Raw genomic sequence first — 14,518 nt, 5'->3', positions numbered from 1 at the left:
GAAAGGAAAATAAACTCAGTAACAAAAGAAACCCCCCTTTTTCAGGATCCTGTCTATCAAAGATAATTTGTAAAAATCCAAATAACTTCACCGATCTTCATTGTAAAGGGTTTAAACACTGTTTCCCATACTTGTTCAATGAACCATAAACAATTAATGAACATGCACCTGTGGAATGGTTGTTAAGACACTAACAGCTTACAGACGGTAGGCAATTAAGGTCACAGTTATGAAAACTTAGGACACTAAATAGGCCTTTCTACTGACTCTGAAAAAGAAAGACGCCCAGGGTCCCTGCTCATCTGCGTGAACGTGGCTTATGCATGCTGCAAGGAGGCATGAGGACTGCAGATGTGGCCAGGGCAATAAACTGCAATGTCCGTACTGTGATACGCCTAAGACAGTGCTACAGGGAGACAGGATAGACAGCTGATCGTCCTCGCAGTGGCAGACCACGTGTAACAACACCTGCACAGGATTGGTACATCCGAACATCCCACCTGCGGGACAGGTACAGGATGGCAACAACAACTGCCCGAGTAACACCAGGAACGCACAATCCCTCCATCAGTGCTCAGACTGTCCGCAATAGGCTGAGAGAGGCTGGACTGAGGGCTTATAGGCCTGTTGTAAGGCAGGTCCTCACCAGACATCACCGGCAACAACGTCACCTATGGACACAAACCCACCGTTGCTGGACCAGACAGGACTGGCAAAAAGTGCTCTTCACTGACGAGTCGTGGTTTTGTCTCACCAGGGGTGATGGTCGGATTTGCGTTTATCGGCGAAGGAATGAGCGTTACATCGAGGCCTGTACTCTGGAGCGGGATCGATTTGGAGGTGGAGGGTCCGTCATGGTCTAGGGCGATGTGTCACAGCGTCATCGGACTGAGCTTCTTGTCATTGCAAGCAATCTCAATGCTGTACATTACAGGGAAGACATCCTCCTCCCTCATGTGGTACCCTTCCTGCAGGCTCATCCTGACATGACCCTCCAGCATGACAATGCCACCAGCCATACTGCTCGTTCTGTGCGGGATTTCCTGCAAGACAGGAATGTCAGTGTTCTGCTATGGCCAGCGAAGAGCCCGGCTCTCAATCCCATTGAGCACGTCTAGGACCTGTTGGATCGGAGGGTGAGGGCTAGGGCCATTCCCCACAGAAATGTCCGGGAACTTGCAGGTGCCTTGGTGGAAGAGTGGGGTAACATCTCACAGCATGAACTGGCAAATCTGGTGCAGTCCATGAGGAGGAGATGCACTGCAGTACTTAATGCAGCTGGTGGCCAAACCAGATACTGACTGTTACCTTTGATTTTGACCCCCCCTTTGTTCAGGGACACATTATTCCATTTCTGTTAGTCACATGTGTCACACCCTGGCCTTAGTTATCTTTGTTTTCATTTATTATTTTAGTTAGGTCAGGGTGTGACATGGTGAATGTATGTGTTTTTGTAGTGTCTAGGGTGGTTGTAAGGTTAGGGGGTTTATTAGAGTAGTTGGGTTTATGTTTAGTATAGAAGTCTAGCTGTGTCTATGGTTGCCTGAAGGGTTCTCAATCAGAGACAGATGTCATTAATTGTCTCTGATTGGGAGCCATATTTAAGGCAGCCATAGGCACTAGGTTTTTGTGGGTAATTGTCTATGTCTAGTCTATGTGTAGTGGTTGTGTCAGCACTATCTGGATTTATAGCTTCACGGTCGTCTGTTTGTTGTTTTGTTTCATTTTTCTTCTAAAAATAAAGAGAAGATGTATTTTTCACGCGCTGCGCCTTGGTCCAATCTCTCTCCCTTCGACGATCGTGACAGAATTACCCACCAATCCAGGATCAAGCAGCGTGATAAGCGGAAACAGGAGCAGCGCAAGGAGGAATGGCAATGGGAGCGTAATCTGGACTACACAACGTGGGAGGAGATCGACAGGTGGGCGATCGACCCAGGGCGAGTGCCGGAGCCCGCATGGGATTCTCTGGCGCAGTGCGAGGAGGGATACCGGCGAATGGAGGCAGCACGACGACGCGGTAGGAAGCCTGTGAGTCAGCCCAAAAAATTTCTTGGGGGGGGGCTTAGAGGTAGTGGGCCGAGGGCAGGTAGGAGACCTGCGCCCACTTCACAGGCTAACCGTGGAGAGCGGGAGTACGGGCGAATACCGTGTTACGCAGTAGAGCGCACGGTGTCTCCTGTACGTGTTCATAGCCCGGTGCGGGTTATTCCACCTCCCCGCACTGGTAGGGCTAGATTGGGCATTGAGCCAGGTGCCATGATGCCGGCTCAACGCGTCTGGTCTCCAGTGCGTCTCCTCGGGCCGGCATACATGGCACCAGCCTTACGCATGGTGTCCCCGGTTCGCCTACATAGCCCGGTGCGGGTTATTCCACCTCCCCGCACTGGTCGGGCGACGGGAGCATTCAACCAGGTAAGGTTGGGCAGGCTCGGTGTTCAAGGGAACCAGTACGCCTGCACGGTCCGGTATTTCCGGGCGCCACCTCCCCGCCCCAGTCCAGTTCCACCAGTGCCTACACCACGTAACAGGCTTCCAGTGTGTCTCCAGAGCCCTGTTCCTCCTCCACGCACTCGTCCTATGGTGCGTGTCTCCAGCCCGGTACCACAAATTCCGGCACCACGCACTAAGCCTCCTGTGCGTCTCCAGAGTCCTGTGCATCCTGTTGCTGCTCCCCGCACTAGCCCTGAGATGCGTGTCCCCAGCCCGGTACCACCAGTTCCGGCACCACGCACTAGGCCTAATGTGCGTCCCCAGGGTCCAGTATGCCCTGTTCCTTCTCCCCGCACTAGCCTGAAGGTGCGTGTCCTTAGCCCGGTGCCTCCAGTTCCGGCACCACGCACCAGGCCTACAGTGCGCCTCATCCGGCCAGAGCCATCCGTCTGCCCAGTGCCATCTGAGCCATCCGTCTCCCCAGCGCCATCTGAGCCATCCGTCTCCCCAGCGCCATCTGAGCCATCCGTCTCCCCAGCGCCATCTGAGCCATCCGTCTCCCCAGCGCCATCTGAGCCATCCGTCTCCCCAGCGCCGTCTGAGCCATCCGTCTGCCCCGAGCCATTAGAGCCGCCCGTCTGTCCCGAGCCGCTAGAGCCATTCGTCAGTCAGGATCTGCCAGAGCCGCCAACCAGACAGGATCTGCCAGAGCCGCCAACCAGACAGGATCTGCCAGAGCCGCCAACCAGACAGGATCTGCCAGAGCCGCCAACCAGACAGGATCTGCCAGAGCCGTCAGCCAGCCATGAGCAGCCAGATCCGTCAGCCAGCCATGAGCAGCCAGATCCGTCAGCCAGCCATGAGCAGCCAGATCCGTCAGCCAGCCATGAGCAGCCAGATCCGTCAGCCAGCCATGAGCAGCCAGATCCGTCAGCCAGCCATGAGCCGTACAGCCAGGATCCGCCAGAGCCGTCCAGCCAAGATCCGCCAGAGCCGTCATCCAGCCAGGATCCGTTCCTCAGTCCGGAGCTGCCGTCCCTCAGTCCGGAGCTGCCCCTTATCCTGGTGCTGTCCCTTATCCTGGTGCTGCCCCTTATCCTGGTGCTGCCCCTTAGTCCGGTGCTGCCCCTTAGTCCGGTGCTGCCCCTTAGTCCGGTGCTGCCCCTTAGTCCGGTGCTGTCCCTTAGTCCGGTGCTGCCCCTTAGTCCGGTGCTGCCCCTTAGTCCGGTGCTGCCCCTTAATCCAGTGGGGTTAAGTTGGCGGGTGGTCAGTTGGAGGAGGCTACGAAAGCGGGTAGTGACTATGGTGGGGTGGGGACCACGACCAGTACCAGAGCCGCCACCGTGGACAGACGCCCACCCAGACCCTCTCCTAGACTTTATGCTGGTGCGCCCGGAGTTCGCACCTTAAGGGGGGGGTTATGTCACACCCTGGCCTTAGTTATCTTTGTTTTCATTTATTATTTTAGTTAGGTCAGGGTGTGACATGGTGAATGTATGTGTTTTTGTAGTGTCTAGGGTGGTTGTAAGGTTAGGGGGTTTATTAGAGTAGTTGGGTTTATGTTTAGTATAGAAGTCTAGCTGTGTCTATGGTTGCCTGAAGGGTTCTCAATCAGAGACAGATGTCATTAATTGTCTCTGATTGGGAGCCATATTTAAGGCAGCCATAGGCACTAGGTTTTTGTGGGTAATTGTCTATGTCTAGTCTATGTGTAGTGGTTGTGTCAGCACTATCTGGATTTATAGCTTCACGGTCGTCTGTTTGTTGTTTTGTTTCATTTTTCTTCTAAAAATAAAGAGAAGATGTATTTTTCACGCGCTGCGCCTTGGTCCAATCTCTCTCCCTTCGACGATCGTGACAACATGTCTGTGGAACTTGTTCAGTTTATGTCTCAGTTGTTGAATCTTGTTATGTTCATACAAATATTTACACATGTTAAGTTTGCTGAAAATAAACGCAGTTGACAGTGAGAGGACGTTTCTTTTTTTGCTGAGTTTATGTGGATTTCCCTTAACTGCAAGATAAAGAATGGTTGGCTGATTTTGCCTTCACCGTGGACATCATGGCCCTCATGAATGAACTGAATTCCAAACTACAAGGGAAGGGCCTTTTTTCACATCAGCTGTACAGCCTTGTCAAAGCCTTCAAGGGAAAATTACTCCTCCTGACCCACCAAGTAGAAGCCAACAATCTCACCCACCTTCTGACACTACTAGTCTGTTCGATATCAGGTGACCAGTGGGAGAAGTATACAACGCTGCTGCGTGCTTTGAACTGTGAGTTTTCTCCTCGTTTTGAGGATTTCAAAGTGTTGGAAAACGACATGCTGTTGGTTTCCTCTCCTTTCACCTTCAATGTAGATAACACTCCCACTGACCTGCAACTTGAGCTTATCGATCTTCAGTCTGATGCAATGATTTGAGAACTATTCAAAACAATGTCACTGACGAGGTTCTATGCATTTCTCGATTAACAAAACTTTCCAAAGATTAGGAGTCATGCTCAGAAGATGTTTGTACTGTTTGGGTCAACCTATGTATGTGAACAGACATTTTCAGTGATGAAATATAACAAGTCAAGGCACAGATTATCTCTTACTGACTCTCACCTCTCAGCAATCCTGCGCATAGCGACGTCAGAAACTATACCTGACTTCACTGATTGAGCAGTTTAAATGTAATGTTGAGCTCTCTCTCTTTCTGGTGTTTTTGTGCCTACCCGTTAACAAGAGTTCTGTCCGTGGTGCTGAATGGACAGTGTGCTTTTCCCTCCGTGTAGTTCATTGCATGTTTAATAATGAAAATACCTACCAAAAGGAGAACATGGATGTGGTTTATTTCTGTGCATGTTAAAAAAGTTAAATAAGTAGCATATTGTATCTGGACGTGATTTACAATAGATATATCTGTCAACACAGTCATATACATTATGTATAATCCTGTAATATGATTCTGGCCCGCGATAGCAAAAATATATTCTAATGTGACCCTCCATGGAAAATAATTGCCCAGGCCTGCTCTACTCTGTTAATCCCCACGGTCATCCTACCTCATGTCATTTATCCATTATAATTCTGCATTAGTTCTTTCCCTCCAACTTTGTCTTGTCTTTTTCCTCAATATTGCGTCACCTTTTCCAGTACCATCTTCAATCTCCACACACATTGGCAGGCACAGCATCATGCCACTCACCTCCCACTGGGCCTGCTGTGATTGGCTCTTGAGCTGGATCAGCCAATCCTCGGCTGAATCACTATTGGCCTCAGCACAGTGGTGCATGGTGATGATGACTGGGCGAGTCAGGAGGGCCCCTGGGGAGCCACAGCTCACAACTGAACTCAGCACTGTCTGGCAGTCATCGACTGGGGGTCTGGGGGAACACACAGACACACAGGTTAGACGTGTTGTGACAGTGTGGGTAGTGTCTGTAGGAGATGTGTGTGCTGACCGGTGTAAACAGCAGAGCCAGAAGGGAAAAGATTTATTGTAGTTACCTCATGCTGTCCTTCCTGTGAACGGTCACGTACATCTCATACACTCTACCCTGTGGGACAGCCCCCGCTGGAACTAGGAGACTCACCCCTGTGGAGACAAGACACACCGCGATCACACACACTCTAGTCACACACACACACTGTGGTCACACACACTTTAGTCACACACTAGTAACACACACACACACACTAGTCAGATACAGTCCAGTCACACACACTGTCTGTCCAGCCCTGCACTGACCTCCAGCCCTCCCTGTCATGCTCACTCTGTCATTCTGTGTTTAGTGTTTATCCCCTACCTAGGCCCATGCAGACAGCCAGCCTGCCAGTCAGACCGAGAGAGAGAGACAGACAGAGCGACAGAGAGACAGTAGAGAGGCATCCTGAGGCCAAAACAACCACAGTCCCCAATCACTTCCCCTTCCCTGTCTCTTACTGTAGTTTAAACACTGCCTCACAATGCCCCCTAACAACATTATATGGTAGATTAGAACGTATGTGATTTAAATGTTCTCCATCTGTGTCTGATTTGATTTAGTAGGATCCCCATTTGCCTTACTGGGGTCGACACATAACGAAAAATACATTACACACAAAATAATTTACTGCTTGCTCTGTTTTTTCAACTTGTTGGAGTGTAATGATTCCTGTAATTATTTTTTGTTTATATCACTTGTATCTATTATCTACTTCACTTGCTTTGGCAATGTTAACATATGTTTCCCCATGCCATAAACCCGTAGAGCGAGAGAGAGAGAGCGAGAGCGAGAGCGAGAGCGAGAGCGAGCGAGAGACTTTTTTTGTTGACTTTTGGTCTTTCTTTACTGAAACATTCTCATTTCATTTAAACCCCCCCCCCCCCCCCAAAAAAAAAAATATATATATATCCTGTACTGCATACATGTACCATACTCACCTTTCCATCTACCACATGATACAAACCACTATCACAATACCCAAAACAATACCCACTCCTACAACCATATATCCAAAACATCTTCCCCAGCTATACAGACAGCCCCCCCAACACAACATATCTCCTCAAACATCTCCACACGTTTTATCATTTTATAGAACTCAAACTCAACCCTAAGGCGCGCAGAGACCATCCCATTAAACAATAGTAAAGGGTCTGTTATCTCTCCACCTTTGAACCTGTTCCTCCTTGTTAGCCAAATAGCTAACTTTGCCTGAGCAAACAGAAAATTCAACAAAACACATTTGGCTTTCTCCTTACTCGAATACCTGTATCCCATTATAAACATCCCAACAGTAAAAACCATCCCCAACCTCTCACAGACATCCCAACAGAGACATGAATGGCATTAACCTGGCGCACACAGAAAACACATGAATCACAGTTTCTTTCATTTTACAGAAAGGACACCCCTGCCCGATTCCCGGTTCAACCCGTGCCAACCAGCTGTTAGTGGCCAGGGCTCCATGAAGAACCCTCCACTGGAGGTCCCCTGACCTCTTTGGTACTGGGGGTTTGTAGAGCCCCCTCCATCTAAAACCCACCATACTCTCCTCCCCACATACCCCCTGCCACTGATGTGCCTTCACTCCTGTTAGGCTTCTAATGTTCCTAACCTTAACGCAGAGGTTGTAGAGGGCTTTTCCTCCCACACCCTCAAACTCCCCCAGGCTCGGAGTGTTAAAATCTAACATGTCCTCCAGACCCCCTTGCCAGTCTCCAGTCTCTGCCGTCACCTGCAGTGGCGGAAACATTGGTGGCCCCTCTCCCTTTGGCCTCTCAAACACCCCCCTTACCGGCTCAGACAGTGCCTCCTGGACCTCCTCCAGGAATCTCTCCAGCAGCCTAAGAGACGTTATTACTGTTTGTTGTGCCAAGACCTCCAGGGTTTTCCACCCCTCCTCTCCCAGCAGTCTCAGGTCACCCAGCCTTTGTAAACCCCCTGCCATCAGTTGCCTCTGCAGGGTGGCCGACTGAACCGATCTCAAAGGGATGGCTGGGTTGTGGAAGATAGGCTACTCCCACACCCACAGCCCAGGCTCCACACCCCCTTCTCGTGTGGGCCTTAGCAGCTGCCAGGCCCTCAGCATTGCAGAGTAAAAATCTGAGAGACCTGCTGTACTCAGCCTCTCCAGCTTCATGAGGAACAGCTGCCGGTCCAACCCTAATCCGCCAGCTCTCCTCAGCAACGCACATGCTGGTTCCATCCAGCCAACATCAGTATGGTACAGCAGTCTCTGCACCGCCTTTAGCCGGAAAGCAGCCATCCTGCTCTCCAGTTCCACCAGGCCCTGTCCTCCTTCGTGGACGGTCATGTACAACACTGCTGCCTTCAGCTAGTGATGGCCCGACCAGAAGAAGTCCACCAGCTTGCGTTGCAGGTCTGCGAGCAGACCGGCGGGGGGGTTGAGGACAGCCAGTTTATGCCACAGGGAAGATGTTACCAGGTTGTTCATTATCAGCACCCTCCCTCTATATGACACTTGGGACAGGAGCCACCTCCACCTGGCCAGTCTTGACACCACTGCCTGTGACAGCCCCTCCCAGTTCTTCCTGACCCACCTCTCCGAGCCCAGGTATACCCCCAAAACTTTAAGCCCTTCACAACCCCACTACAAACCCACTGGAAGCAGAGGAGGTGCCCTATCCCCCCATGCCCCACATAACAGAGCTTTGCTCTTGCCCCAGTTTACCTTGGCTGATGAAGCTCCCTCGTACACCTTCAGACTGGTCTCTAGTGCCTGCATATCTTGACCATCACAGAAACATCATCTGCATATGCTGACACTGCTATTCCTGTCACCACATCCATGCCTGTCCAGCACACTCCCTGCAGTCTCCTGCGTAGCAGTCCTAAAAAAAGCTCAATGGCTAGTGTGTATAACTGCCCAGATAGAGGGCATCCTTGTCTAATGCCCCGTCTCACCCAGACTGGCCTACTGAGCCCCCCTCCCACCTTAACCATACAACCCAGCATACAACAGCTTCACCTAGGTCACAAAACTCTTCCCAAACCCAAACACAGACATCACATTAAACAGATACTCATGGTCCACTCTATCAAAAGCCTTCTTTTGGTCTAAAGAGACCAGTCCAAAGTTCACATTAGAACCTCTCGACAAGTCCAACATGTCCCTAATTAAGAACAAGTTGTCCGTGATTGAGCGTCCCGGTACACAATATGTTTGGTCCTTATGTACTATCGAGTCCAAATGGGACTTCGGTCTGTTAGAGAGGACCGTGGCAAATATCTTGTAGTCCGCACAGAGTAATGCCACAGGCCTCCAGTTCTTAAGTTCACACAAGTCCCCTTCTTTGGGCAGGAGAGTCAGAGCCGCCCGACGGCAGCTCATCGGCAACTCTTCTACCCCGACGCATTCACGCAACACGCAAAAGAAGACCTGTCCAATTGTTCCCCAATTTTCTTTTAGAAAACTCCACTGGGAGTCCATCGACCCCCGGTGCACGACCGGGGGACATCTGGGTTACGGCCTCTGCCAGTTCATGTGACAACAGAACAGATACAATTCAGTATAAAACTCCACAGTCCGCTCTCGCATCTCCCCCACCACAGAGGTCATCCGCCCATCAGACAATGCATACCCTTGGCTTCACTGCTCTGTCTTTCCAAACCAAAGAAGAAGGAGCTGGGAGCATCCGTCTCCTTGAGCATGGAGAACTTTGCTCTTACAAGTGCTCCCTTTGCTTTAACCTGGAAAAAACTGCCCAGGTCCCTACGTAATTCGGCTAAATTAGCCTTGAGGCCTACATTGCCTTGCCCCACCATCTCTACCTCCATCTCACTAATACACCGCTCTAGTTACCCCAATACTCTCCTAACCTCTGAGGATGAGAGAGCTGTGTACTTTTAACAGAAAAATCGAATTTGGACTTTCCCCACATCCCACCATTGACTCAGAGACTCATACTCCTCTCTTCACTGCCCCCACCTTTCCCAAAAAGTCTGGAAACCTGAGCAAAAAGTGCCATCTTGTAAGAGCTTTACATTAAACTTCCAATAGTGTGCCTGCCGGGGCCCTGGTGAAATAGACAGCCGAGCCATGGTTATGTGGTGATCCGAAAACCCCACCGGGAGAATGGTAGCGCCCAGCAGCCTATTGCGCCGATTCCTTGACATGTAAAACCGATCAAGTCGAGCTGCACTCACCCTAGCCCCAAAACCTTCACGCATGTATACTGTCTTGTGTTTGGATGTTTAGTTCTCCAAACATCCACTAGGTCAAACTGATTAATGATGTCCCTTAACACTCCCACTGACACTGGGGCTCACAATGAGGCTCTTCCCCATTTCTGTCTTTTGTATAATCCATTGTACAGTTCCAGTCCCCTCCGACCACCAGCGTCTCCTCAGGCGCTACCTGTGAAAGTTCCTGTCTAAGACTCCCAAATAGAACCCCTCTTTCTCTCCCTGTGTTAGGCGCATCACATTTATAAAGACAAAACCCATGTTGTTAATTTCTGCTTTAACAACAAGCAGCCTACCCCTACACACCTCCTTTGAGGAGCACATTTTTACAGACAGACCTGGTGCAAAAAGGACTGCCACCCCTGCACTAAGATTTGTCCCATGGCTCAACACACTTGCCCCTTTCCACCAGAGCCCCCAATCAACTTCATTCACCACATCACTATGCGTCTCCTGCAGAAACAACACATGTACTTTTTTTTGTTTTACATATTCACCCAACACACTCCTCTTTCCCGCATCTCTGGCGCCATTTATAGTGAGCGAGCCTACCCGAAGAGTCTCCATAAGTAGTGGGAGAAAAGCCAGCAGAGAAAGAGACCAATAGCAAAGCTCAAAAAGCCCCAGTGTCAGAAAGAAAATATACATCTAAACAGTGTCTGAAGGTAAACCTTTACGCACTGTTGTGACCCACTTCCTCAACCTAAACCGTTTCCTGGGTGAGAGGACACCATGCCCCTCATTTCTCATAGCATGTTGTACTGATCTTACAAACTTTCTAGGATCAGAAAAAAAAGCCTCAAGATTAACTTTTTTCCCCTTAGTCTCATTTAGGAACCTTGTCAGTTCTCTCAACGTGTACTTAGACCCCTCTGCTTGACTGGCTGTCAGCTCCGGGCCCATTGAAGAGGAGTCTGAAAAAAATAACTCCTCATCCTCTTCCTCAGACTCACTTTCCTCCTCATCTCTATCTCCCACCCTGACCACCCGCCCTTTCTCTCTGGTTAGGGCCTCACCCACAGCAACAGGCAAAATGTCCATGGTGCCTTTGTCCACACCCCTTTTCCTTTTCTGCTTGACACCCTCCTCCTCCCCCCCTAATCTCTTACACTTCCCCACTAGACTCTCCTCATCCACTAGAATAACCTGACTAGACGCAGTATCATCTACACCACACTCCATAGCATGACTAGGCCCAGCCTCAGCTACTCCACCATCCATAGCCTGACTAGACTCAGCCTCCGCTATACCACCATCCATAGCCTGACTAGACCCAGCATCATCTACACCACCCTCCACAGCATAACTAGGCAAAACCTCAGCTACCCCACCATCTCTAGCCTGACTAGACCCAGCCTCCACTACCCCACCATCTCTAGCCTGACTAGACCCATCCCCAGCTACACCACCATCCATAGCCCGACTAGACTCAGCCTCCGCTATACCACCATCCATAGCCTGGCTAGACCCAGCCTCAGCTACCCCACCATCTCTAGCCTGACTAGGCCCAGCCTCTGCTGTCTGCATCTCCTTACCCCCTGCACTTTGACCTCGATTTCCCCCACTGGCGCTTGTACCCTCACATTGTCTACGGCCTTTATGTGGGCACGCAAAGCTCTTATGTCCCAAATCCCCACACTCAAAACACCGTAGACTATCTGTGCTGGCAAACCCTGCGTAGAGCCCCTCCCCATGCCTCACTTTAAAATGCACGTTTAGCTGTTGCTCATTGTTGTTCAGAAACAAACACTTGCCTCCGGAATGAAACCACGTTCTTAACGGCATCTGCCTGAAACCCTGCTGACACGGAAACCGCTAGCAAACTTACCAAACCACTCAGCTCTTTCCTGATTTGATCATCCGTAATAAACGGAAGCAAATTTGCAACTACCACTCTTGTCGAAGGGGTAGAGAGAGGTGAAATTGACACCAACACATCCCTTACAAATATTCCGCTAGGAATTAGCCTACCAACTAAATTAGCTCTTTTCATGAACACGACCACAGCTTTGTTCATTCTAGAAGCAGAATGTATAAATTCAGCTCCTACCTGTTCACCGACCGCGAGCAGAACCTCCTCCACCTTAACTCCATTCTCAGGAACACACCTGAATCCATGCCGTATCGACAGCGTCTCCTCCGCGCTAGGCTGAGAAGCCATCGCGCACACCACACCTTCCAAACCCCAGGAAAGTCCTCTTCCACCCTAACTTTGAAAAAACTGTGGATACCGCTAAAACAAATATTGCATTAACCCTCCACCATAGAAAATAACATGTAAAGAAAAGAATCAAGAAAGTTAGTTAGGATAGAGCCCTCCCCACCAAACACTCCACTCCAAAAAACTCCCAGCATGCACTGCAAGAGAGAGAGAGAGAGAGAGAGAGAAAAAAAGAGAGAGAGAGAGAGAGAAACTCAATATTTCATTACCCAGGAACCCCAAAATATTATATGACTGATGTGTTCCCTCTCTTTCTCTCTCTCTCTCTCTCTCTCTCTCTCTCTCTCTCTCTCTCTCTCTCACTCTCTCTCAATTAAATTAAATGTGCTTTATTGGCATGACATAACAATGTACATATTGCCAAAGCTTACTTTAGAGATTTACAATATCTCTCTCTCGCTCTCTCTGTGTAACATGATGAGGTAGCTAATATCAGCCAGAAACAAGTTTTCCAGAGAAAAACTCCAGAAACCCTAGAAGTTGTTGTCCTGTTTCTGCCTGCTTTTCCCAGCTGTCAACATGCATCTGTACTGCATCACAAACAGACCGCATGTGCTAAATGAGAACCGCACAGATAATGTAGGCAGTACTAGAGCTTAAACAGAACAGAAGTGTACCAACCACATGCTCTGTGCTCTGAGCAGACAGGCACCCAGCAACTCTTACAGCCCTGTCACGCAGTGTGGAACACATGCTCTGATTGACCGTGGAGAGCTTTAAGAACTCTTTCAAAGTCAAATCTCTCTCTCTCTTTCTGTCTCTCTGTCTCTCTCCTTCTCTCTCCCCCTCTCTCTGACTCTCTCTCTCTCCTTCTCTCACCCCCTCTCTCCCTCCCTCTCTCCAGGGAGTCATGCTTCAGTATGGCGTTAGCCCCTATTACAGGCCATTGTAGAGGATAAGGGTGATCCCTGGTGAATTAGAGGGAAAGACATGTCAGGATCACAGCATCATCTCCTGATCATAATGAATGAATGGAAAACTAGCGCTGCCCCCGTTGGAGCATAGCGTGGGAAGGGGGATGGAAGTAAGGGAGGGGGGTGAGAATGATCCCCATGTCAGTCCTGACTCCACATAGGCTCCTAATCCTGTTATTACACACACCGTGCTAAGTCACTTTGAGGAAACAGCCTTCTAACACACTCACCACGAGGGGACCTTGTCAGCTGCTCCATAGAACTATACAAGAGGGAGAACTGATAAAGCACCTAAAACCAATGTCAGTGTATGAAAGCACCAAAGCTCCAATCATCATCTAGAGGCTAGAGCGGTCTGTTAATTGCTTATGGCTAAGGCCCCTGAACCTGATGGATTTGCAGGGACGTTTTTTTATAAACCTTTACCTTTACAGCCTTACCGGAATACTTATTCAGTTTAAAGTTCATTTTGAATAGGACTAATTAGTTTGACTTCAATTAATTCCACTGCTAGACTTCCAATGACTAACCGCTTAGGGATATTCTGTCTCAACAGTGTCCTTCTGGCTAAACAGACCCTGGCCTGTGCTGTATTAAAGCTAGAACCCTTAATAGCTACATCCAATCAAGGCTGAACAACAAGGCTTTGGACGGAATTGCAGAATCTCCACATGAGACCTGGACGGAGTCTGAGGACAAAGTGAGGGAAACGATCTCGGAGAAATTGAAGATAGACCACAGGAAGATTGAGGTGTAGCGCGCCGACAGGACTGGAAAACCCACCACCGGCCCAGTTGATAGGCCCAGGCCGATAGTGGTCAAGTTCCTGAGGTTCAAGGAAAAGGTAGCTGTTCTGGAAAGAGCCAAGAACTTGAGAGGAACGTATATCTTCCTCAATGAGTACTATCCTGAAGCTGTGTGCCAGAAGAGGAAAGAACTGATCCCAGCCATGAAAGCTGCCAGAGCGCGTGGGGACATTGCTTACATCCGCTATGACAGGCTCATTGTCCACCCTCCCAGAAGCCTGGAAAGGATGAGAGAGCCAAGCCTATGGGTTCGTAGCTTCAACCCTGCAGCACACACACACACTTGCCAATTGATTAATGGACTACTGAATGTATATTTTTCTCTCTTACTTTGTTTGCTCTTTTCAGTATTATGTTTATCTCTGATAAGTTACGCAAGAAAGGGCTGAAAATAGCCCATATTAATATATGCAGCCTTAGAAATAAGGTTAATGAAATCAATAACTTGCTAACATCAGATAACATTC

The 14,518-nt window shown here is 49.4% G+C and overlaps 1 protein-coding gene across 1 annotated transcript in view; it reads right to left on the bottom strand.

Annotated features, from left to right (window-relative positions):
• LOC120044821 (netrin receptor UNC5C-like) overlaps positions 1–14,518 on the bottom strand; it is a 182,812-nt gene that overhangs the window by 15,749 nt on the left and 152,545 nt on the right. Inside the window, exons 13-14 of the mRNA XM_038989492.1 lie at positions 5,927–6,014; positions 5,625–5,802 (exon numbers count right to left, since the gene is read on the bottom strand). Coding sequence (XP_038845420.1) covers positions 5,625–5,802; positions 5,927–6,014 — 266 coding nt within the window. The remainder of the gene's footprint in view (positions 1–5,624; positions 5,803–5,926; positions 6,015–14,518) is intronic.

The sequence above is a fragment of the Salvelinus namaycush genome, chromosome 3, assembly GCF_016432855.1.
Source record: "Salvelinus namaycush isolate Seneca chromosome 3, SaNama_1.0, whole genome shotgun sequence".
In the NCBI taxonomy this organism is placed as follows: Eukaryota; Metazoa; Chordata; class Actinopteri; order Salmoniformes; family Salmonidae; genus Salvelinus; species Salvelinus namaycush.
Note: the sequence above shows the minus strand (reverse complement) of the source record. Positions and strands in the feature narration are given on the sequence as shown.